The 25,107-nt window shown below is 45.8% G+C and overlaps 2 protein-coding genes across 2 annotated transcripts; one reads left to right on the forward strand and one right to left on the reverse strand.

The window, feature by feature from the left end:
* Nucleotides 1-461: 461 nt before the first annotated feature.
* map3k8 (mitogen-activated protein kinase kinase kinase 8) lies at nt 462-7,778 on the reverse strand. The gene is made up of 8 exons (XM_071539819.1): nt 7,665-7,778; nt 6,327-6,692; nt 5,981-6,151; nt 4,956-5,217; nt 3,776-3,882; nt 2,591-2,743; nt 1,510-1,756; nt 462-1,351 (listed from the first exon to the last, which is right to left on the reverse strand). The coding sequence occupies exons 2-8, from the start codon at nt 6,663-6,665 to the stop codon at nt 1,227-1,229; spliced, it is 1,404 nt and encodes a 467-aa protein (XP_071395920.1). The 5' UTR covers nt 6,666-6,692; nt 7,665-7,778; the 3' UTR covers nt 462-1,226.
* A 499-nt stretch (nt 7,779-8,277) lies between these two features.
* mtpap (mitochondrial poly(A) polymerase) lies at nt 8,278-17,677 on the forward strand. Its single transcript, XM_071539820.1, has 9 exons — nt 8,278-8,458; nt 9,184-9,350; nt 9,516-9,749; nt 9,966-10,190; nt 11,322-11,533; nt 13,052-13,278; nt 14,653-14,745; nt 14,854-14,927; nt 16,720-17,677. The coding sequence occupies exons 1-9, from the start codon at nt 8,278-8,280 to the stop codon at nt 17,056-17,058; spliced, it is 1,752 nt and encodes a 583-aa protein (XP_071395921.1). The 3' UTR covers nt 17,059-17,677.
* The last annotated feature ends 7,430 nt before the right edge of the window (nt 17,678-25,107 follow it).

Here is a 25,107-nt window from a genome sequence, read left to right on the forward strand (position 1 = left end):
CCTTTCCATTAATACTCATCTTGACTCACATCTTTATCAGAAGCCAGATCTGTGAGCGCAGTCTAGTTTTACAGCTGGAAACCATGAGAGGATTGAAGCAGAAAACCCCTTGTTGTCGTCTGATGCTGCTAAGAGATAATATCCTGATGTGAGTCTCAGGTTTAGATCCAACATGACCAACCAGCTTCAGCAGGTTTCAGAGTGTCAAATATGTTGCTGTCACTTATTCAGAGAGCTAATGGTCCGGGCATTGTGTTACAGAAGCAAAGTGAAGCAGGCTGCAGACTGAAAGTGAAACACAACATGGTGAAATGTTGAACTTTTTTATATCCCTTTTCACTGGAACCAAATTTCTTCCTGTTGTGAAATGGCAAATCCAGACTGACAATTCTGTTGAAGCTGGTAATTACTTCACGTGATCTGAACAAACAGAAACAGTATTGTTTTTTCATTTTATTGACACAATAGCATGACTCGTGACACATTTTCAGGTTCAAACATTAGCCACTTTTTATGCTCAAAACTAATGGAAAACAATAGTTTTTTATGTAGTAAAAAGCACAGTAGGTTTCATCTCACAGGATGTACAAAACAAAACTTTGAGATCATATGTAATACATAGAATGGTAATTTGCATAGCAATTGCTATGATAATGTTATTCACATTCCATAGGAACTAACATGAATAAGTCCATGATGAACCGCATTATCAAACAATTATGTTTGTACAGTCCACACATATTCTTACAGATTAATGATAAAAAGCAGAATTCTGTCTTAACCACAAAGCCTATAAGGCATATTTACATGAGAAATAAACTTGAACAGCTAATTTGCTTATGATCACATTGCAATATATTATGTACAAACATCCCACAAGAAGTTACGAGATAAAAATACCAAAAGTTAATGCAATACAAAGATGCTGAATAATCCATCTCTTTCAACCACTGTCCTGCAGTGTTGCCAAGACTCATAAGACATCGGTCCATTTCAATGCAAGCATCAAGGCCTTCCTCTTCATTCTTTACAAGCCGTCCTGAGTCTTGCAAACATTCACAGTTCATCACCAAGCCATGCCACTGACAACTGCCAGCCTGTCTGAACAATTCATCAGTCCTCCCGACGGTGAACAGCGAGCCGCATGAACGCAGAAGGCCAATATCCAAGTAGCAGCTGGCTTCAGTGATAGTTCAGCCACAGTAATGGTGAGCTGTGGTTCAGCACTAGCCGTACTCTGAGGCAGGAGGCCCTCTCACTAGCTTATAGTAGTCTGCCATGGCCCCCAGGTCAATGTACAGGGAGCCCTTCCTCCTCATGTGGCCCGAGTCCTCTGAATACAGGGACGATTCTGCAGAAAGGAGAAGCAAGACGTCAGTACATAAATAGCATATCCGAGAGTATGTGTGCTTGCAAATAAGTGTGACCTACGTCAGTGGTGCTATCAGTGCTCATGGGTTCCATGAATGTATTATTGGAAACAAATGAGTCTGATGGTGGAGCCCTTACCCTGCGTGGTGTCTGGCTGCTGGCTGTGCTGCCGCAGCATGGGGTGGTTGGCCTCCCCCAGGGCCGAGTCCAGGCTCCAGCAGCGCGGCTGGTCCTCCCTGGGGGGGTTGATGGCCTCGTCCTTCAGCAGCTCTGACGCCGAGCTGCGCTGGGCGGGGTTCCTCTCCAGGGCTCGCCCCAGGAAGGAGCGCATGGCCGGGCTGCAGTCCTCCGCTATGTCCTCCAGAGGGGGCGCCTGCTTGTGAATCTGGTGAGAGAAAGATCAGATGAATCAGAAGAAAAATCAGCATCAGACAAAGCTGCAGGAAAACCACAACACGAGAGCAGCAGAGAGAAGCACAAGTTGCAGTAACACTGGACAGAAACCCAGGGCTTCCAGTGAATTTGAATGCATGCTGAATTTCTCCAGAAGCCTTCCTCCACTGCTGCTTTTTTTCAGTGTCAGTGTGTAGTAGCTCGTAAAACAAGTTTGGTTGTGGTTGAAATGGAACAAAGAGGGGTGGCAGAGTGCAGCCTGTAATAGTGAGTTAAGCCTCTAAACAGCACTTCTCCGTGACAGCAGTTTCATGAGGAAGTGAATAATTCTGTCAATCAAAACTAAAGGCAGATAACCATTTCAAAAACAGAAACAGGACTTCTCGAAATCAAGAACCTGTGTCATGGAAAACCTTTAATAGTGTGAAACGGAAGCAGTGACTGACTGACTAAGTGGGCCTTGAGGGCATGTGCAGCCAACACAAGCCACGTTAGGCCTGCTGAATCTCATGATAATCTAGGCTGTGGAAAAAACTAAACAAGGTCATGGAAAAGTGTGTCACTTTTTAAAGTGCATCAAGACACAAGATATTGTCCATCTTGGCTTCATCTCATGACATGAGGCATTAGTTTGGAGTGTGATAGAGGAGTGATTGAGGTTATTTGTGTGCTGTGTGAACAAAAGAATACCAGGCTACAAGAGAGTGGCTTTCCCCCCCATACAAAAGTAAGAAGAAGAAGTCAAATACAGTTGATTATCCATTCACTTAAAGCATGCACTTTCCATCCTATTGTACACTATGAATGCCGAGTGCCATATACTCACAATGTAGAGGTAGGATGGGTAGGCAGTGCGAGGATATCTCCGGACCCAGGGGGGGCTTCCAGTCTGCATGTGGATGATGGTGGTGCCCAGGCTGTAGATGTCCGTCTTGGTGTTGTGACCCCGACACAGAACCACCTCTGGACTCATATACATCTAGGGCAAAATGAGGAAGACATCACATGAATGACATATTCTCGGGCTGCAGAAGATAACGGCAGACCGAAGTCTTTGGAAAGCAGTTCCTCTTTTAATGGTTTCAATCAAGTGACTGATGTGAAACAAGCAGTGAGAAAATCAAGAGAAAACAATATGATCTTGAGTTTTTTAACGCATCAAACAAACTAACATTTAGACCCACAAGGCAAGAGTCAAGGTAAAGGCAGTACGAAAGTGCAATGGCCCATGGAGTGTGAAAGAGTAAACACACTACCAGAGCTCATCTCTCACTCTCTCTCTCAGTCTGCTGGAAATTCCAGCCTGCTCTCCCAGGTTAATGTCAGCCAGAGTAGCCCAGTATTGCAAACTGTCTATTTGCTAGCCCACTCTCTTATTATTACTGCTGGGTGTCTGCCCTGGGACTTTCCACCAGCCAAGCCACAAGAGGCCCAACACACACACACACACTAAAAGAGGTCAAAACAGGGGGGGACAAGGAAGAAGCAGGATTGGAGAAAAAGCTCATGAGAGCCCTTGTATCATCCTAAATTTTCCCAAGTGTGGATTAAAATGTCTCCAAACACTGATAACCACAAGAAACTATTAGCACCTGTCGGGTCAGTGGGTGCACTATTCTGCACACTAATGCTTGCCAGTTATTAGCTTTCCAACTTTGCTGCAGACCGTTTTTGACAAAGTGACAGACAAGTGCTCACACGTCTTCAGACAAAATATATTTTTTTAAATCCCTGAGGGTGTCTAACCTGAGTCATGAACCAGAGCACAGCTGCTCTCTCTAGACGTAAACACAGCTACTCCAGTTCATAGATTAAAAAAATGGAATAAGTACAGACTCGAGAAGGCAATTACGAAGACATTAGACACGCTGAGTTTGGTTCTGGATGATACCATCCATACATCCATCACAGGCTGACACTCGCAGTGCAGGAGGTTGTAAATAACGCAACTATAATGTGGATGAACGAGGATGTGCTGAGGCTGCAGCAGATCTCAGGGTCTTTTCCTCACCTCTGTTCCTCTCAGGTCTCTGGGAGTGTATATTTCCTCTGTCATCTGCACCGTCAGGCCGAAGTCCACCAGCACCGCCTTGTCTGACATCAGGACTATGTTACTGGCTAAAGGGAAAGGAAAAAAGGAAGGGTTAATATTCACTGATTTTGCAGAAGGATAGCCTGTGTCAAAAAAGATGCTGTAAATTTTCAGTGTTTCTGTTTTGCAAAAAAATGCTCTTAGTCTACGGCTGTGTGAACACAATAAATGAATTCTCAAACACGCTGTACTGGTTTTATAGGAGGCTTGCAATGCGTTTACTTTGGTTTCAACAGAACTGGGAAAAGGGCACTGAAGTCTTCAAAGCAATAACTGAGAAAGTCGAACAAGCGTGCGACATGCTTTTAGCAAGGAATTTTAAGAGATAATTTGAGGGCAGGCCTCTCCGAAACCTCTCGCCCTTCTGCTTCATTACCTCACCGAGGTAAAATTGCATATTTTGAGTGGAGGCAGGAAGCACTGAGGACCACAGCAGCACGTCAGGCTTCCAGGCCACAAAGCTGGCCGTTGTCGTAACTCACTCGCCTCTCAGCACCCTACATTTAACCCAACTTGAAGGAGGGAGCATGGGAGGCAGGGAGGAGCAGGCTGGAATTTCCAGACACCAAACAGCCTTTAGGTCACGACTGGCTGACAGACGGCTGGAGAATGCTTTGATCCCAGTGCTGCTGTGGTCGAACTGAGTGAGTGCTTGAGATTAGCTCACATCAAACCTCAAAACTCAACCAAACTAGCTTCCTGTGTTCCAGCATCTCTGTCAGTCATTATCAGATTTTTTTGTGTGTCCCGGCTACCTGTAAACACCTCAGCTTCCGCCTCACAAGGCCTTTAACAAGCCTGCAGGGGAGGCAGCTGAAACTCTGATCTAATATCCTGTAAAACATATTGCGCAAGACTGTCTGTGTCTCATATCTGTGGTCTATTTGGCCTGGCTGTGTGTTGAATGATTCAACTGTTTCCTGAAAGGCATTTAAGGCTCTCTCAAGAACTATATCCGCCCGTGGTTTGCATTTGACGTCAGTGACGTCACACACTTTCCTGAAACGCATCTACTAGCTAATAACAACCCAACACCTCTGTCATTAGTGAGACTAAATCATCAAAGCGATTGAGGAAAGAGGATGTGCCTTGCGCTTACGTTTGATATCGTGGTGGATGACGTTGTGGGAGTGGAGGTACTCCAGGCCCCGCAGCACCTGCTTGGTCACCCAGATGACCTCAAACTCCCTCATGGGCCCGCAGCTGTCCAGCTTCTCCAGAACCGAGCCGCCCTCGCCGGCCTCCATGAACAGGTGGACGGTCTGGTCCCAGAGCAGAGCGCCGTACAGCTCGGCGATATTCTCGTGACGGAACCGGGCCTGGATCTCCACATCGGCCGCTTTGAAGTTCTCCATGGGGACCTAGGAGGATGATATCAATGTTTAATAAGACCATTAACGATGATTACTTTGATTAGTGTAAGTGTTAGCATCCCGTATCCCAGGCTGCCTGGTGATGTGCAGGAAATATATTGTAAATTGGAGAACCAGCTACTGAACTGCTGCTGATAAGCTTTTTACAGTGTATTGTTAACAGTGCGTCTGTAAACATACGTATGTGATAACGCCAGGCCAGGAAACCACTCCTGTCTTGCCTGTTAATATTTTCCATTGCAAGAAAGTCTAAATACACCTCACCCCTCCCCGGGTGAAGACAGCTGGATCAGATAAGAAAATAATAGGAAGTTTGCCAGGGGTTGCTGGCGTCCCACTCAAATCAAAGCAGATATATCAACAGAATAGCAAACTAACATATTTAATATTTAGCAGTTATGTCAAGTTTTAAGCAATATCATAATTCACCACTGTCAGATCGGTCCAGATCAGCTGCTGTGGGGAGTTTCTCTTAAGTTTCCGTTCTTTCAGTGATCTTGGCCAGTTTTGCAAGTCAGTTACAGGGAAATGGTTCTTCTTTTAAAAACAATGTTCCCCTTTTAAAGCAGACTGATAGCGTGTACGAAGGCCAAACATGTAAAATGTCATGTTGACATTAACATTCATTATTTAGACACAGTGATTGCTTCGTAAACAACGATACTTGGCAGAATAAATTCTTGGCACTTAGGCCAGCAGTTTCGAGAAATCCACTCAGGTCGCATTCCAGTCATTGTTCGGCAGGACTCACCAGTTTGCATGCCATTCTCTTCCTGGTTTTGCTGTCCTGAGCCAAGTGGACTTTCCCAAAGGAGCCCTTGGGCACGAGGCCAGAGCCGGGATTCTTGTAGGTCAACTTCCATGGAAACAGGAGCACGTCCATATCGATCTGGTAGCGGCCGTTCTTCACAGCCATGTCCTTCTGCAAACAAGAGCCGGTTAAAAAGGAAAATAACAAGTTGCCCTGGGCTTCATCAAAGCATAAACACAGCGAAAGGCATACTGACACAGACAAAAGTGATGCACACAAACACTCACACTCTTGTTATGGGGACAGCAAAGCAGAAAAAAAGGGTTCAACTCTAACAACCTCTCACCTTATTCAGCAGGACTCCCATCTCCTCAGGCAGGTGCTGCAGGGCGGCCAGCTGCATGCTGGACAGGAGGTTGACGAAGGCCAGGAGGTCTGACACCGTCCCGTACCGGACGCCGCCGTGACCCTTCTGCTGACCCCCCGGGCCCACCGAGTCCCCGCCGTCCCCCGCCTCCTCGTTCTCGTCCATCTCCTCCTGGGAGAGGCTTTCCTCTTCTTCGAACGACGAGCCTACTTCTTCCTCTTCCTCAATGTGATAGAGAGTCTCCACAGCGTCGATGATGTCCTCTATGTTCATGTGAGCCAACAAGAGTTCTATTCCGCTGTCATATTTGTACTCCATCTTGATTCTTGACTTGTCCTCCTGGCTCTGCAATGAAACATCGGAGAGATCAGTATGTGGTCAGTTGGTTTTTTTTCCAGAATAACAGAGATCCCATGAGTCATCAGTCAGTTCATGGCTGCAACAACCTGACCTGTCACTGTGGGCAGAGCAGGATACACAATAATACTAAAGCCTGCCGGTGCAGCTTGGTGGAGAGACATGGGAGGGGCCTGTGGAACACTTTCCAAGCAAATGAAGGGAGTTTCACAGCAATCTGGGAAGCCCCCAGGGCAGCTTGAACCTTGTTTTATAGCAGTGCAACACCCAGGATGTTGATCTTCAAGTTGACAAAAAACAAATTTCTGGGGTAGGGGTGTGAAGGGGAAATGGCATCCACCTTGCTGCACATATCATTGCATGCAAATTATAGTTAAATGCTATGTTAACTATATGTTTTAGGGAATATGGAAGGATATGCCTGCCATTCCACTTGTTCATCCTGAACAAATTCCCTGCTGTTTGATGCCATTATCATAATCCTGAAGTGCAGATACAGGCAATGAGGTGCAGCAATCAGATTTCAAGACATATTTCTCAATATTGGTCGTGTAGGCTAGTAGAAGGCCACAGTGTCTATTGTTAAACTGTATAGCTTTACATTACACATCCTTAACTGCCCATAGGAAAAAGGTACTAAAGTAATCCTTCGGGATACAATACAGATATCACAGCAAAACTTCAAAATATCATGCAGCTAGTGTAGGTCAGAAAAATATACACAAAATCCAATAGTAACACGATAGCAGCTAAATATAAAAAAAACTACGATAAAGTCACTAAAGAAACACTACTGACCACCACAGACACGCTGTAAGTCCTTAATACAGATATTAACAGTGAGCCTCTCTCGTTAGGATGGACACAGATAATTGCTTTAAACAGTAATACTCATTGCTCACTGTTAACAAAGTGAGTGAGATACAGTATATTAACAAGAAACAAACATGGAGTACTTACATTAATCTTTGAGTCACAAGCTTAATTTGACTGTACTCTCTCCATAGTGCGTCTCCTGCGTCCAACACGGGCTGACTGAACAGTTAAACCGCGGACGAGACAAGACTACTGACGTTTACAAGGAAGTAAACAGAGGAAGTAGAGCAGTGCGTAGGTGGTGGCTAATGTCAAGTGCCAAATACTTACAACTCTCTGTAAGTTTCGTTTTCCCGTTTCCCTTTCTTTTACATTCCCAGATGAGAAACGCATTTTATCTGCTCATTGTTTAATGTCAGTATGCTATTTATCACCTTCCACGGAGGAGCTGGGTGGTTTCCTGTGGGAAAATGTATTTTGCTCTTGCAGTTGGATAAAGCAACACCTTCTCGTGATAAAGAAATAAAAAAACGCTTTCATAATCGTACACATTCATTCCAACTAAAGACAGTCAAACCAGCAACAGCAACTTGAAAGTATTGATGACACTACTGAGTTATGGTTGCTGAAGTAGGACACTGAAAAGTTTGTGACGTTGTAAGAGGCACAATAAAAGCATTATAAACCTGATACTTGTCGCGGAATTGTTGATGTCTTTTTTGACAGCTCCCAGTTGCCGTAGAACCGAACTGCACGCATGCGCCCTTACGCTACTTTACGAGCAACAATGGCGTCCTCCTTCGGGATGTGCAGGTTACATATGAGGGGAAGGGGAAGCCTGGCAAAGTGCTTTCAAAAGATTGATACGTGTCTTCAAAGAAAAGTTGGGACAAACGTTGTTGCTGCCCAAGTTGAAGCACCCGGGAAAGAAAAAACCGGTTAGTAACTCAAGCTGTCAGGGAAAAACAGTTCCGAAACAAACCAAGTTAGCCTGCAAGCTAGCCTTGATACGACATGCTGTTGACTCTTGTATAGAGTGATCGACACGCTGAACTCCATTTAAAAACATGGCAGTTTATTCTAGCCTTGCCAATTGGCCAAGATACATACCTGGTGAAACATAACCTAAGAGCTTTTACGAATCGTTGGGGACTTCAGATAAATCCGGCGTGTAGATGATCAACCAAGCAGCACTGTATTTCAACTAAATCTCAGTAACAGAAATGTTTCACCTGTCATTTCCAGTTATCCCACCAAATTGCACTGTGGATAGTGATTAGTAGCTATTCATTCAGTAGTTAATCATCAATTCTAAAAGTTTGCTGCTTGGTGGATTGCACGTAAGCCGAATTGAAGAGTGGCTTCTAACGATTCAGAAAGGGCTTATGTGATATACTGTATTATGTACCTTTGCCTATAAACAATGCCACATTAACTTAACTAAGTTTGGCGTGACACTCTGGGGCAACTGTAGACCAGACTAGTCGCAGCTAATGGGGATAGCTTCATCCAGCAGATAATGCTGCAAAATTTGGCTGCAGGTTAACAATCTTCAGTTAGCTAGAATGGGGTGAATGATGAAGATAACTAAATCCCTCCCTGAAAGCTATATTGACAGTGATTTCTGCAGCTGTTGACATTTTCTTTGCTGTTCTGTTGTCAGAAGAAAAGGAGGGGCGCCCGTCGTTTTTTGCTGTCCAGGCAGAGAGACAAGAGCAAGCGGAGAGATCTGTTCTCATCAGCTGCCAGTCCAAAACCAACGAGAAAAAGTTCCTCAAGTATTTATCAAGACATGGAGATATCAAGAAGTGTTTCTTTTATGAAAGCTATGTAAGTAAAGAGACTAAGCACTACTGTTAAATAAGCATTCTTTTCCAACAATCATCATACTACAATCAACATCATACAAAGATGCAATTGGATGATGAAAATCTGCATAACTCCCCTCTTGCATAATTGAGTGTGTTGATTTTATGCTACTGTTCTGTTCTCCAGGGTGTGTATGCGGTGGTGGAGTTTGCCAATCAGGAAAGCGTTGCCTCATTACATGAAGCGACCGCCATCCCTCGCGTCAACGATGAATCCACGGTGCCTTTCAAATCAAGACTGCTGTCACTCAAGAGTCTTGGTCCTGCTGACCCAACAAATTCCAAGGCAGGCCAACCGTGCCAACCGCAGACCACCATCCCCCTCAAAGAGCTCATACAGAGACTGTCCCGAGAGGAGAGTGTAAGTGTGCATGCATGAGGCTTGTCCTGGTGCTGCAGGTCACAATATCACATTGTCACAGCAGAAAATACAGAAAGCTATTTACTTTTTTAATGTCCAGCGATTAAAGCATTCCTTGGTGCCTAGCCTTAGCATAGCCTAATGGCACAAACTGGTAAATTTCGGCCATGCAAGTGTTGAGTTTACAGTCGTCTCTGTCTGCTCTTTTCCCCTCAGATAGACCAGCAGATAACCTGTCTGACAGAAGCCTACCAGTTAACAGAGGAGAACATCCGCCTGCGTTTCCTGGTCTGCTCTCTGCTCAAGGACATCGCTGCTGCTTATTTCCCAGAATGCACCATCAGGCCGTTCGGCTCATCGGTGAACGGCTTTGGAAAGCTAGGCTGTGACCTGGACATGTTTCTAGACCTGGACGGCATCAGCGGAAGGAACATCAAGATGGTAATAAAGGGGAATGCATGGAGGAAGACCTTTAGTTACTGTCATTAGACAACAGGCGAGGCTGTGTGGAAGATATAGCTTTCAGGATCTGAATTCTGTCTCTGAACAGCATCAGTGCTCGCATCGGAAACTCCTATTTACTGCAGACAAGCCATAATGTTTTATGTGCATCATCAGATGGCTCATGCAGTGTTAATCAGTTCCTCTATGATGATTATTCACCAGTGTTTTGTTTTCCTAGTAGGGGTGTAAAAACTGATTGATGCATTGCAAATATACTATAGACACACTGAGCTGTTGTGGTTTAAAGCTTTAACTTTTGCCTTGAAATATATTATGCATTGAACTAATATCCTAGTGTAAGGTTTGCATGTTCAATTAATGCAGACTGAATCAGCCAAGTTACTTAAATGACATTTGTAGAGCTATTACATGGTGGATTGAATTGTTACATCCCTATTTTCTAGTTTCTGTCAGATGCAACTCCCTTCACGTGTGTAGAATTACACACATGTAATGTCTGCTACTAAAGTGCATCTAGTATTTCAAGGCTACTTCATGTTTGTGATATCTTCAGCATTTAAAAAAGATCCAGGCATCAGTGGCAGTGGGTAATTAATCATGTGTGACAAATGTACAAGTGCCTCACAGGTGAACCGTGTGGTGATATTACCATGACATGAAATCACAATCCCCTCTTTGTTATAAAGGTGTACATTAGAGTTTGTTAATTTGAGAACTTCTGGCTGAAATCTTAGGAATAACACATGAATTATGTTTTTAGAAGGAATTTCCACTTAATAGCCTAAATAAGCACGCAGGTGATCGTCAAAAGGTTGTGCTTGCATTGTGTCTGACTTGTTCATTTTAGTTTTTCACATTTTCTAGTTGAGTATTCTGTCATCTCATGCATATGATCTGTCTATTACTGTAGTCTTATCACCTTTGTGAATAGCCAAGTTGGAGGATCTCATCTAGGTTCAAGCCCCTGTGTCAGCAAACATTTGCTGAAGCAACTTTAAGCAACTTGCTGAAGTGGGGGGAGGGGGGCGATAAGAGAAAAGGGAATTTCCATACAAGGATCAATAAAGTATCGCTTCACAAAACTATTTCTTCCTCTCTGTCTCTCAGCCAAAAGCAGGCCTGTCCCTAGAGTACCAGATGAAGCGGGCCAACTCGGAGCGGGCCGTCACCCAGAGCATCCTCTCCGTCATCGGGGAGTGTGTGGACCACTTTGGGCCCGGCTGTGTGGGGGTGCAGAAGATCCTCAACGCCCGTTGCCCCCTGGTCCGCTTCGCCCACCAGCCCTCTGGCTTTCAGTGTGACCTCACAGCCAACAATAGGTATACAGTTGCACACACACACACTTAACTTTGCATACAACTGCATGTAATGTTAATTTGTTCTCATTACTTAGCATAGCTCTTTCTTTTGCATTTTAATTTTGCTGTGACGTTTTATCAGTGAGTGGATCTGATGACCTTAATGCGATAGAAGTTCTCACAGAAAAGGGTCATATCTCGAAATGTCAATTACAGTTGGTCATAGGCCCCTTGCCTCACAGAAACTGCTAGTTTTATGTTGTCTTCACAGCGTTTTGGCCACATTGGCGTTGCAAAAACCCCAAACAGAAACCGGAATTGGCCAGGAAGCGCTGTGAACATTGAGTTGCATGCTAGCCACGGTGAAACTGGATAGGGGGACCAGACAGGGGGCTTGTTTGTGTTTCACTTCTCTCTTTCCGGACCTGAAGATATTGTGGTCTCTGCCGGTGGCAACACACGCTTATACACACAAACACACACTCACACCTGCTAACGTTCAGAAAACCACTCTGCAGTTTCTAAGGAAATGGAGTTGAACCACCCACTGTGGTTGTAAGGGGGATTTTTATGAAGCCTTGTTTGGAGGGTTATTGTGTCCGATAAAAAGAAAGTAACTGAATGCTATCTGAATGTGACTGAGTCAGTCTCAGTGATGAGCTAAAGGCTGCTCTCTAGTGGTGGTTTTGCCATGACTTCATTCATTTGTTTTTTTTTTACCTTCACTCATAGTTTCACTGACCCTTGACATATAGCATGGTATTTCATTTTCTGATGATGTGAGGCTGTGAAGTCAAGTAGATACACACTTTACAGGCTTTGAATTCTTTCATTTTTGGTCAGTTTCAACACACCCAGACCTTAACCCCAAAGAACACACAATTTTCCCTAAATGGTGAACCAGAGGGCTTCTGCCATTCCCAAGAGTAGACTACAATAACATTTTTGTTTAATGTTTTTCCATTCATGTAATAAGCAAGCTTGATGCATTTAAACCTAGCTTCCTAGCCTGTTGAGAAAGATATTACGTCAAAAGGTGTTTCTTTATAGTAACAGCTATTAAATCAACACAAACAGCACTATACAATGGAGTGGTATTACAGTCTATTCTCCTTAGTAGATGCCTTCTTTATTATTTGGTACTTTTTCTCATGAGGGAGGAGGGTGACAAGGTGTCCTGGTGGATTAAGTGACCCATAAGTGTCCCATAACAGACAGGCCACATGTTTAATCCTCACAACAGCAGATGTCCTGTTTAACTGTCCCTGAGCAGGACACTGAACACCTATTTCATTCATTGTAAGGCACTCTGGATACGAGGGTCAGCTAAAAATGACGAAAATATAAATATAAACTGTCCACGTAATCTCCAAGTACCCCATGAAGCCTTATTTAGTGGCTTATCAACCTTATCAGTACCTCTACTACTACCCCTACATTCAGCCCTGCCAAAACATGCAGGACAATAGCGAGAGGTGGAGCAGCCGGATCAAGTCCTTTCATGATCGACTGCGATGTCGTACCGTCCGTTCTCCACAGGGTGGCGATGAAGAGCACGGAGCTGCTGTACCTGTACGGAGGGCTGGACCGGCGGGTGCGCGCCCTGGTGTTCGCGGTGCGCTGCTGGGCCAGGGCCCACGGCATCACCAGCAACATCCCCGGGGCCTGGATCACCAACTTCTCCCTCACCGTCATGGTGCTGTTCTTCCTGCAGAGGAGGAGCCCGCCCATAATCCCCACCCTGGAGCACCTCCGGGACCTCGCAGGTAGCATCTAGCATCTGCCATTATTTGACAGAATATTGCAATTGCGATTTAAACTGCGATTCATATAATTTTTTCTTGTCATAATTTTTTTTTTTAACTTGAAAATTATTTAAAGGAAAGTGATTTTGTTAAAGAAAAATAGAGTGTGCAGGATTTACTGAGTTTGAGTATGATGAAGGGTTTTCACCAGTATTGTACTTGATTCATGGACTGCAGCACTAAAAACCACTGAAATCCATTTTAGACGCCTCTCTCTTAAGCATTTAATTGCCTCTGCGATATGGAAATTGCAGCAGTTCATATTGTGATTTCGATTTTTTTTTCTTCGATTAATTGTTCAGCTCTAGATCTGAGAGTGTTTCTGCTCTGAGATGCTTGATAAATGTATGGTGCTTGCTCCATGTTTTTTGACCTTGTCCATGACTGTAAAAATATGACTGTAGCCAACAGCAGCATTTCAAACTCTAGTCATGTCTGGACCAGCAGCCTTGCTACCAACCTAAAATCCCAAGCAGGTCCTTCATCAGCCACCCTGGAGTGTCTATGATTGTTAATTGGAAATATTGCAGTAGAGTTTATGCACAGATATGATTAAACCTGGAGGTAGACTCCTCCGTGGGTTTCATTGTGGCTCTGTAGGTGGCTTAGGGCATTTAGCTTCTCATTACCATTTATACATCTGAAATGAATGGGTAACCCAGTGTCAGCTGTGTTAAAGTGTCAGCGGTGTGTGTTAGTGTAACCTCCAACACACCAGTCTGCCTCCCTGAGTCCACTACTGCTGCTCTAGCTGTTCCACACTCTATCTCTGTCTCTCTCTCTCTCGCTCTGTCACCTTGGCTGCCTGATAATTGCCTTCCAAAAGCAATCTATCCCCCCACCACCACCACCACCCCCTCCCCCTCCTCCTCCTCCCCGGCCCCCCGCTTAACGCAGACTCTATCACACAGAGTGCTTACAGGACAATAAAAGGCCCATCACTCTGGGAAGGTCGATGACCCCGCCTCCTCTGGAAGCGCGCACACACACACATACGAGCAGGTAGCTATTTAAACAGTGGTGTAACCCCCCCCCCCCTTCTCTCTCCCCCACCCCGTCACGGTCAAGGAGACTGGTACCAAGGGCTTTGATGGAGAACCAAACCAGCCCGCCAAGGACATGATCCATGCTCTTTCTTCTTCCTCTCTTCTCTTCACTTTCTTTTCCTCTCTCCTCCCACACACACACCGACACTTCTGTCTCTCCCCCTTCCTCCGTCTCTCTCTCTTTCCTGGCCATGTATGACGCGACTCCATCCGTCTGCGTCTTGTTTATGGCTATCATAGCCGTGTAAAGGCAGTCGTTTACCTTGTGTCCCTGCTCTCGTCCCACAAGGCCCCGCGGACAAGTGTGTGATTGAGGGGAACGACTGCACGTTTGTCAGCGACTTCGGCAGGATCCAGCTCCAGGACAACACGGAAACACTAGGTGGGCACGAGGGCGTCGAATAAGGGCTTTGGGGCTTCACTTGGTTTGATCCATATCAATGTTCTTGTTAGCCGCCCGTCATGCTAATTTGACTCTTTTTTGTCTCAGAGCAACTGCTGCACGAATTCTTCGAGTTCTACGGCACTTTTGCGTTCAACAGGATGTCCATAAATATCAGAAAGGTAAGCAGCTTACTCTATAACGATTTATGTGCCAAAAAGTGGCAATTACATTTTAAGCAATTAGCTGAGGCATTTATTCAGCACAATTGGCAGTAAGTGAAGAGTTTCAGTTTCTTGGAGAGTGCAGCAGGACTGTTATTGGGATCGAACCTGTGGCCCTTTGGTTACACAAAGGTCTCCCTAACCTCTAGGCTGCTTGAAAATCAACCCGCTGCATCAGTGGAAAACAGAACTTTAAGGAAAAGACAAAAAGAAGAGACTTCAGCAGTGGAGGAAAGCCAGTTCAGCATTCACTCAAGTCTCCTCCCAGTCCCAGGGCCGAGCTCCAGCAGAGAAAGCTGGTGGTAATCAAGGCAGTGTTTGGTGGATGACGTCTTCCCACACGCAGATGACAGCTGTCCCTGTCATGTGTGATGGATGCCGGCCCCACGGGGCCCGGCGCCCTTGAGCTGTGAACCCAATTAGGAGCTCGATCAGGATCAGCGTAAACAATCGCACATTGTTTCTATTTAGACCCTTGTTCATCCTGATGTTCCCTGTTTGTTATCAGTTTATTTATTTACTCTCCAGTGGCCCCTGAGAGAGGAACGGAGCATGGGTGTCAGTTGAATATGGCAAGGTATGGCAAGTACCACACCTTAGCCTAAGTCAGTCCAAATTGGACCATTATAGTATTTATCATTAAAAAAGAGGGCAAAGATTAAGCAGATGGTCAGAAATCTATTTATAAGCCATATCTAAAAAAACACATCAGGGGAGCATTCAGGACTAATGTTCCCTCGAAAGCAGCGTACGTCTGTACAAGATGGTTTATTGACCTACGTCTTATAATTCATCACATTGACCTAATAATAATGTCTTGTCAGTCATCAGTCATTACTCCACAAAATTTAGTCGATACAAGTAGTTTTTGAAGTTTTGGTGTCAAATTATATTGGATGCAGGGTCTTTTCCATGCCTTATGGTTTAATGAATTGACGCCCCCGACCCTGCAGCCTAATATATGAGACTAATATCAGGGATGACATGGCAGAAGCAGCCTGCAGGTAGACTGCGGCCATGACCCGTGCCTATAGGCTTTCACCAGTAGAGAAACAGCCATAAATCTGCTTTACTGTGCTACAATTCTCCGGTTCGCTCGGCTCCTCTGACTGATGGCTTTATGTTGCTGTCTTCTATCCCTCCCTCCTGACGCAGCTCCATCCCTTTATCCATTCAGCCCCTTTATTGCCAGGCTTTAGGCAGGATACAGGTACGGCATGCAAAGGACCCTGGAAGGTTCTCGACTTACCCCTGACCCATATTTTAATAGTTCATTTGATGAGCAGGACTGCTAGACAGAAGCACCACCGATAAATGCTCTGGTTGGTAACACTTTTCCCAAATTTTTCTCACTTTTCACAGCTCAAGTAAAAGTGTCTCCCAGAGTCGTATCTGAGGCTGACGTTTTTTTTTTTTTTGATGTTTTTTTTTAGATGTATGATAGATGAGACATGGTGAGTGTGTCGCTCAGCTTTGCCAGTGCTGACCTGCGGCCTTGCTCCTCATATCACCACACACACACACCTACGCACGCATACAAATACACACACACTCTCCTACTCCCTCTCCCATCTGCCAGCCTGCGGAGAGGTGTACCAGTCAGCCATAGGTGCCCCAGATACAGCAGCAAAGACCTAAAAGCATGACCAGCAAGATAGATGGACCGTAACGCGCGGGACTGTGCATATGGCTGCTCGCGCTCGCGAGTGTGTTCTCACCTGCTAACGTCGTCCCCCTTCCCTCTCTCCAGGGCAAAGAGCAGAACAAGCTGGAGGTAGCCCCGCTGCACATCCAGAACCCGTTCGAACCCATGCTGAACGTCAGCAAGAACGTTAACGGCACCCAGCTGGATCGCTTCGTGGCCCTGTGCCAGGAGAACTCCTGGCTGCTGCAGGAGAGTGAAACCAGGGCACCCAGAGGCGACAGTGGGGGCAACACCCCCGCGCCGTGGGGACTGGCCACCCTCCTCCTGCCCTCCCAGATTGCAGGGATCAGAGGTCGCAAGAAGAGGAAGAGGGAGCCAGCCAGTGCGAGAATCAAGAGCCTGCTAGAATCCTTGAAGACTACAAACCACCAAAAAAAGAGCTAAGACACTGAGACATTTCAGAAATCAGCTCCTTCCTCCTCAACCTTTGTTGTTATTGTCTGATGCCTTGGCTAGAAGTGAGGAGGGAATGGGAAACAAAGAAACATTTGCAGGTTCTGCAATGGATACAACTACTGCACCTCCAGTTTTGTTTGAGACTGCACTGCAGTTTCAAACATGAACACTGGAGGGTGTAACTGAGACCTGTATGTGCATATGTATGGGTCCAGGCTTAAGGAAGGGAGTGCTGTGTATATTGTAGACCTGCTCTGTTCCTGCACTAAAGGCAATACTGTGGAAACGGATGCAAGTCCTAAAAAATGCTCATTTAGGAGTGAATACTGTATATCCACATTATCCATGTTTGCAAATTTGTGTACATAGAAATGATAACTTATAGTGACTACCAACACCGTCTGTTTTCTCTTTACACTTAAGCAAAATCAATATGGATGTCTCATTTTTTTGTTTTTTTATTAAATCAGTGTCACAATATGGACTTGATTATCAAGCTTGCATTGCAAACTGAAAACACTTTGGGGTTGAGCTTCATTTTTTAAATGAATGATGGGAAAAACAGTACGGAACATACTGACACACAGTTTGCTCAAATCTTGTGTTACATCTGGATTAAAGTTTTTAGCAGCAAGCTATCTAAAACAATGATGTAATGGTGCTAGCGTGTGTTACTCAAAGTTATACAGAATCCATTTAGTTGGTCACTCAATTCCCTGGAACCAAGAGCAGCCAGAGTTGCGGTAAAGTCTGTAGAATGGATTGACCTCTCTGAAAAGCTACTGGTTGAGCTGACATGTTAAATATGTGGAAAGACAGTGGGCACATTCCATTTTAACTCCGTACGTCTTCCAGACGGAGACAAGCTCTTTAATTCAGTTTCCAGAGTATGCTTACAATGCCGCTGTCTGCTAATCGCGTTGTCCAGAGAATGCATTGGTCATTCAAAATATGGGTCAAGTTGGTAAGAAGTCGAAATACTGAAAAGGTCATGCACATCATCTTTTTTTTTTTTTGTGGTTGCATAACCTGTTACCCAAAGTTTTAGTGTGTGTGTGTGTGTGTGAGAGAGAGAGAAGGCCTAAGGGTGCATGTGTTAAGAGTGCATCTGTAAGTTCACATCCTATGAGTGTGCGCGAGTGTGTTTGTAAGTGTGTGTGTTTCGGCCCCCTGAGACAGTGGTTGAGGAGGCTGGAGTGTGCGGCCCACAGCTGTTTTTCCGCTCATTGCAGTGGGAGGTCAGGGGGGTGAAGGGATAGACTTTTAACAGCCCCCCCCCACACACCCCACCCCCTCCCGCCACGGGGGCACAGCATGGAAGGGAGGGAAAAGGATGGGGGGGGGGGGGGATGGAGCGCCCATCACTGCCTCACACCCTCCCACACCACTCCAGCTTTGAACTCCACTCACTCTGTCCCTGCCTCTCTCCTCTTCTTGAGCTTGTGTGTGTGTGTGTGTGTGTGTGTGTGTGTGTGTGTGCCCGTCCGTTGCTCTTTCAAATCTTGTGTCGCTCCCTCTATCTCGGTCTTCATCTTTTCCCTCTCCTCTCAAAGTGGCAGCGCTCTTTGAGGTTTTTGCGGAGCCTGTTTATTTCCATGAGTGAGTTTTGGACTGATGGATCTGGATGCTGTGGTGGAGCAACAGAGTGGTTATGAAATGAGGTGGTTAGAGAAGCATTGGGTGGGGAAATCAACACTTCTGGGGAATTCGACGAAATACGACTGCTGGGATGTCGTGGGGTTCAGCCGAGGGAGCTATAGGATCTGCTGATTTGTAGTTCAGAATATGCTGTATTGGTTTTTAAATATATGGACTTCCATTTGATGGTATTCTCTCCAACTTATTGAATTGTTTATGGGGTAATTACATCTTGAAATAGTTTGTAGATATGAACTATGGCCACCTGCCAAAAGGTCACCATAGGTCAATGTCAAGGTTAATCACATTCCTTCTCTCTCACCCCACCCAAAGCAGAGTCACAGTTTTATGCGACCGTCTTCTAGTGATGGAGCACTCGGTCCGGAAAGGGACCGAGGGTGTGTTTGGCTAACCTGCCCGGCAGTGACCCTCGTCCTGGGTGTCTGCAGGCGGCACTCCGCGGGCCTCTGATTTATTAGGCAAACTGGCGAAAAGTCCAAGATGGATTGGCCCTCTCGGAGGAAGTCCAGAGGTTCAGTGGGGCGATGTGGCTGCGGTCAGAGTTTATGTTGCTGCCTTTTTCTTGGCTCCCAACGTGCCTTCAGAGCCTGAAAGAATTTAAAAAGGTGGCCTGAGGGTTTGAAAAACATGGGAGGGATTTGAGGAAACACGGTGGGGAAAGAAGTAGGAAAAACAAAAAATGCTCTTGGCGTGCAGTTAATTTTGAATACCCCCCCCTTTAAAATGTATGGTTTAGAAGTCTTGCACCACCTCTTTCTTGCACAGAGGTACCACTTAGTGTTTGGAGAAACAGAGGTCACATCAAATCACCTCTTTGCTCGAGGAAAACACATTACGCCGTTTCACATTGGACGAGCCTTATCGCTTGGAACACTTCCACGTTATTTTATCAAGCCGCCCGATCGCCGCGCCGCTCCTTGCACTTACCTCCGCTGACTCCTCAAAAGACCTGTGAGCCGTGTGGGGAAAGTAATCTCCAAAGCACTTCCCCTCACAGTTCCACGAATTGTCCCCGCGACATTGTGAGAGGCCATTACGGCAGTTTCCGCGGTTGAGGGACAAGCGAGCGGGCCGCCCCTGGGGTATCCAGCCTCCCCCTCCGCTCCCCCCCCCACTCATCGACACCACTGTTGGCCTTAGCCTGTGTGTCTCTCAGCTCGTCTAATAGGAGGGGCTGGGAGGGAGCGGGGAGCGCTGGAATGCACTTGCCGCACGCCGAGCTCCCTGAGGTTATCACTGTGTGTATCTCTGGCTGCACAGTTCCTGCTGCATAACTGTGGTGGCATGTACTGGGGGAAAAAGTGTGGTTATTGAAAGCTACCGGATCTGGCATCATCGAGTGACCCCAGTCAAACTGCGGCGGTCTCTCTCTCTCTCCCTCCCTATCTCTCTGTCTCTGTATGACGAGAACATGAGGGAAACTATTGGCGACCGGCCGGATAATGTACGCTATGTGTTTACGCTGGCAGGGAGTGCATGGGACTTACTGTACCCACCAAGAGTTCTATTGTTTTAGTGCAGGACGCATGGGTGCCTAATTGGAGCCTGGCACAGATATTGGCAGCCCAAGCCTAGGAGTGCCACCAACCACGGTGGTTTGCACATTCTTTCTGTTGTTGGACAGTAGAGCGGCTACGCAGCAGTGTGGGCGGTTTAGAATGAAACCCATTCAGCACCGGCCAGCCCGGGCCCCTGTTGATACAATAACTGTGTGCTATTAAGGAAGATGAACTGTCACATCGGTACACCACACACAAACACTCACGGCCATTGTACCCCTGCCGGATCAGGACACGGGTGGGTATCCATGGAAACGCACCCTTCCCGTCCAGAGCACTCGACCAGGCTCTCCTGGGTGCCTCAGCTCCATGACTGGAGAATGCATGTGTGTATCGCCGCCCTCCAAGCTCACGGTCCAGCCACTGCTGCTTATGGAAAAAATGAGGCATCATAATTTAATACAACATTCATACCGCCACATGTGCTTTGTTATTGGTCAAAGCTGCCGTTGTCTTTGGATGAGGGCTGAGACTGATCTGATGTATTTCAAGGGCCCTGTTACAGGAATTCAAATTTTCCTCTATAGACATATAGGATCAACGATGTTTAATGAAGACTACTTGATTAGTTTGGTTTAATTTAAATTAGTGCATTTTCAAAAATCTATCCTTTTTTACAGGCAGTTTCAGACTAACTGTAGTCAACGTATTACAGCTGGATTTGGTCTTGATTGGCTCCCTCACTAAAGAACCGAAATCCTTCTAATCAGGCCAGTTTGCAGCATTTGAATTGGAAAGCTTCCACTCAAGGGGTTTACCTCATTTGAATTAGAGGAGCTGCTCTCAGCCAATCAGGGTCCAGTATTGTGACTGTACGGACGTAATCTCATCCCCGGGCGACTGCATGCTACGTGTCAGTTACTAGGTTGAACACTACGCAGGAGACCATAGTGTGGATGTTGTCTTCAAATTAACTGATTAAAATCAAGTTTTAACTAAACTACATGTATTTGCAAAACATCATGAATAACATTATTCTTATCCTGAGCCATAGTATATTTGAAAATAAAGCCATGAAAACTGAATAATGTGGGACCTTTGAGATGTAGGCCTACTATTGAAGTAACAAATTCTTTTCAGTCCCCTCTGTTGGTTCAACAAATCAGCAAGGCCCAATGTGTAGCATATGGACACTAAGCTGTATATCAGGCCCATGTCCAGAGTGCTGTTTGGCTCTCTGTAGGCCCCTAAAGGAGGATCCATCCAGGTATGGACCAGAATATTCCGAGAATCAAGGGGGAGTACAGTGTTGGGGTTGTGGAGATAATAATGCTATTGGGGCTCTATGCTGGGGGGGTGATCACTAGAAGCCCCCTCACCCCCATGGGACAGACCCTCCTTCCTCTCCTATAAGGGCTTAATCTACAGTCGGCACCACAGCCAGGATGGGTCTTATCAGCTATGTGCGAGCCTACATGTCCGCTCCAGCCTTGGCTCCCTTCACTGGGCAGACCTGGCTGACTGGGCACACACTCGCAGATGGACACAAATACACACACACGTGCATATGCACAACCACAACTGACTGTATAACTGACTTTTTTGACCCATACGATTTTTGTGCGATTTCATGCACCCACATGAAGTTTAAATTCCGGTTCATACCTGTTCGAAATATTGGAATAAACATTAGAATTGGCATAGGATTAGAATAAACATTTTGATGTGACAACTCAATTTAGCTTCTCATGGCTCCACAAAGTCAGCGCCCCATTCATCGCCTATGGAGAAGTGCCAGATTTTACATCCAAGTAATATCAGAAATTCAAGGGTTTTCTCTCTGATTTCTCCCTGTAGGAAAGAGTGGTTCATACTCACATTGACTGAACTATCCTGGGGCACAGAAATAACAACTGTGAATTCTTAAAATGGGTGGAATTCTCCTTTAACATTTGTTCAGGCCTGAGCAGACTAGGACCAGCTCTTTCTGTGTTTGGGTTTCTTTGGCCCCCATCCGCTCATACGTAATGGCGTTCATTCCAGGAAATCATAAAGATACAATTCAGAGGCCCTGTTTTTCTAATCAGAAACTAGGGGCTCCTCTATTTTTTCTATTATTTTTCCAATCAAAGCCACGGTATTTCATTCCCCCCTCAGCGTAAAAGATTGTTTTCCTTGAGTGGTATTGCTCATACAGTATAGGCTGCGACCTCCGCGCGTTTCACTTCTAACGGAAAACATTTCCCCCCCTCTCCTCCTCCACGCACAATTAATTTCAGATGTCACTTGTAGGTGGCTGGTGAATTCCTGAAATACTGCCGATTTCTTTCTTTTTTTCTTTTTTCTCCGTTTCGCTCTATTCCAGTAAGTACAAATTGGATATCTATGCATAAGAAAGAGTGAAGGAAATGAAATCAGACAGACTGAAAACAAGCCACATGCTTTCGGTGCCCTACAGAGAGGCGCTTGTTCAAACTCACCATTAGGCCGCTGTCAGGAGCCGGACTAGAAAGGGACGAGGAAAAGATAACCCTACAAATGAACTGATGCCATGCGGAAATCAGATTAAAGGGCATGAATGACTCTCTATGAAGCTATATTTGGCGTTATGGCGGTAGTGTCCCTACACACACACACACGCTTAGTGATCAGATGCCTATGAATCGTGGCTTTTGATGGGGGGGGGGGGCGTGGAAGGTGGAGATGCTGTAAGGGAAGGACCGATGAGAACTTATCTGGGTGGGCTCGGTTCAGGACAGTGCGGTCGAGAGGGGCGGGAGCCACATAGGCAGCTCTTTGTTTCAGCCTGTGCTCCGAGTGGCTTTTTCTGGCAGGGACACATAGATCAGCATTGTGTCTGCGGATAGTAGATGGGACCCGGCGTTCAGTCACGCCCCCGCAATGTGACGCGCACTCTTGCCTCATCCAGATGTGCTGAGGGCTTTGCATCTTCAAGTGACATGGGATGGGATGGAATCACTGGGTTTTTTTTGTTTGTTTTTTTCAGAAAATGCAAAATAAGTCACTTGGGATGGGATGATATATATCAAAATTCAATATATCGCAATACAAAAATATGACATAAACATAATTCTGCACAGTCAGACTTTTACATTGTATCGTATCGAATTGTGAACCCCATATTGCATCGTGAGATAAGCATATCGTCCCCTTCCTAATCAATTGTAGGTTTATCATTCCCGCATCACTATGAGTGTATTCTGGCAGCATGCAGACCGAGGCCCTGGGTTCATATTTATCTCTGCGGATCCTGGATCACTGATTAAGCGTCTCATGCACTATGACATGACACGTTACACTGATCGCCGATCAACACTCCTACACTGAGCGGCCTGATAAATATAGGCCCTGAATTGAGTGATGGAGGCATCCATACTTAGAATCAACCCAAATTCCTAAAACATCTGAGAATACCTCCTGAGTCCGCGTCTGTCAGACATCACAACGTCTCGCCTCAAACATCTCCCGACGCCTGCCATCGGCACAACAGGATCGAGGTTAGCTCAGAAAGGGAACAAACATAAACTCGTCCTCGGGAGTATTATCCTATTTTCTCGGCACATTTCTATTCATCTCTCCCTTCGCCTCCACCTCTGATTTCCTCAAGATCAGGCAGAATAGCGGAAAAGGCAGAGATGAAACGCAGATTACCGCCGCCCCCCCTCCCCCTCCCCCTCTCTGCCCCCCTTCATCTCCCACCTTCCTCGTTGGCTCCAATTAAACTGGCCCCGGTTCCTCTTGCGTAATAAAACCCTAATAAAACCCCCTATCGGCTTCCTGTGCAGGTTCATAGTGTGGTTAATGAAGCTGCTATCAGCTCACAGAGCGGGACAAGGTCTTATTAGAGCCAGTGGAATGTGGCGAGGCCCACTGGATCAGAGGCTCCCGGCTCATTAGAGAGCATCTGTAGCGGCCCACTGACATGGGAGACTGGCTGGCTGGCTGACTGGCTGATTGGGTGATAGACTGGCTGGCTGGCTGGCTGACTAGGCTGAGTCACTATAGACTGATTGACCTGCATAGGTGAGGTGTAGAGGAGCCTTTTCATACTGTGTGATAGGAAATAATTCCACCTTTGGATACTCTTACAGTTAAATATCATCAATCTGTGGTGTTCAGTGCATTCCAGGAGTTATTTTGTGATTAAGTGTTTTTTGATACATCCACTTTCCTCAACCTGCCTCATCTACTTCCACTTCAATTAGTGATTTCCTACATTTCCCAGAATGCCTTTCAACAACCCCCAGAGAACATGCCTGGACTTGCTGCACCCAGCCGTTGGTTACATGTGTAGGTGGGGAGAGCAATAGTGATAGCATAGTAAGAGCAAGAAAAGTGAGAGTCAGCATTGCATTCTGGTTTATTGAGGCTACTGTTGTAGAGACATTGGTCTCTCTCCTCTTCTACGATGGATTTCTCCCTTTGCGAACACCTCCCTGATTATTGAACATCGGTAGAAGATGGCGGCTCTAGAAAGAAGCCCTCGCTCTTTGGTTCTGAGGGACTGACACCAAAACCTGATGTTTACTGTTGATGTTTTAGATTGCTGACATTTTTTCTGTTATTAAAGTCCATTGTAGCTGTGCTGGAAATATGGTGACGTGACATCATCTACGTTTGTCCAGTTACCCACAGGAATAACAAAACACAACAAAGTGGGCCCAAAAGTGTGAGGTACATCACCAATAGCAGTTCTTACCAGTGTTACAGTGTTTTTGGTGGATTTTTCCTTTAACTACCTGAGCTGGGGCGAAGCTGGATTGCAATCAACCAACACCAAAACAAACCATGCAGGAACTCTGCTCTTTAAAGATATGCCTCAGAAATGAATCACATAATGTGTCATGCCTTCCTGCTC

Source organism: Centroberyx affinis, unplaced genomic scaffold (assembly GCF_046629955.1).
Source record: "Centroberyx affinis isolate AG114_WGS23_722 - 3 ecotype Tasmania unplaced genomic scaffold, CSIRO-AGI_Caff_v1 ptg003526l_1, whole genome shotgun sequence".
Classification (NCBI taxonomy): domain Eukaryota; kingdom Metazoa; phylum Chordata; class Actinopteri; order Beryciformes; family Berycidae; genus Centroberyx; species Centroberyx affinis.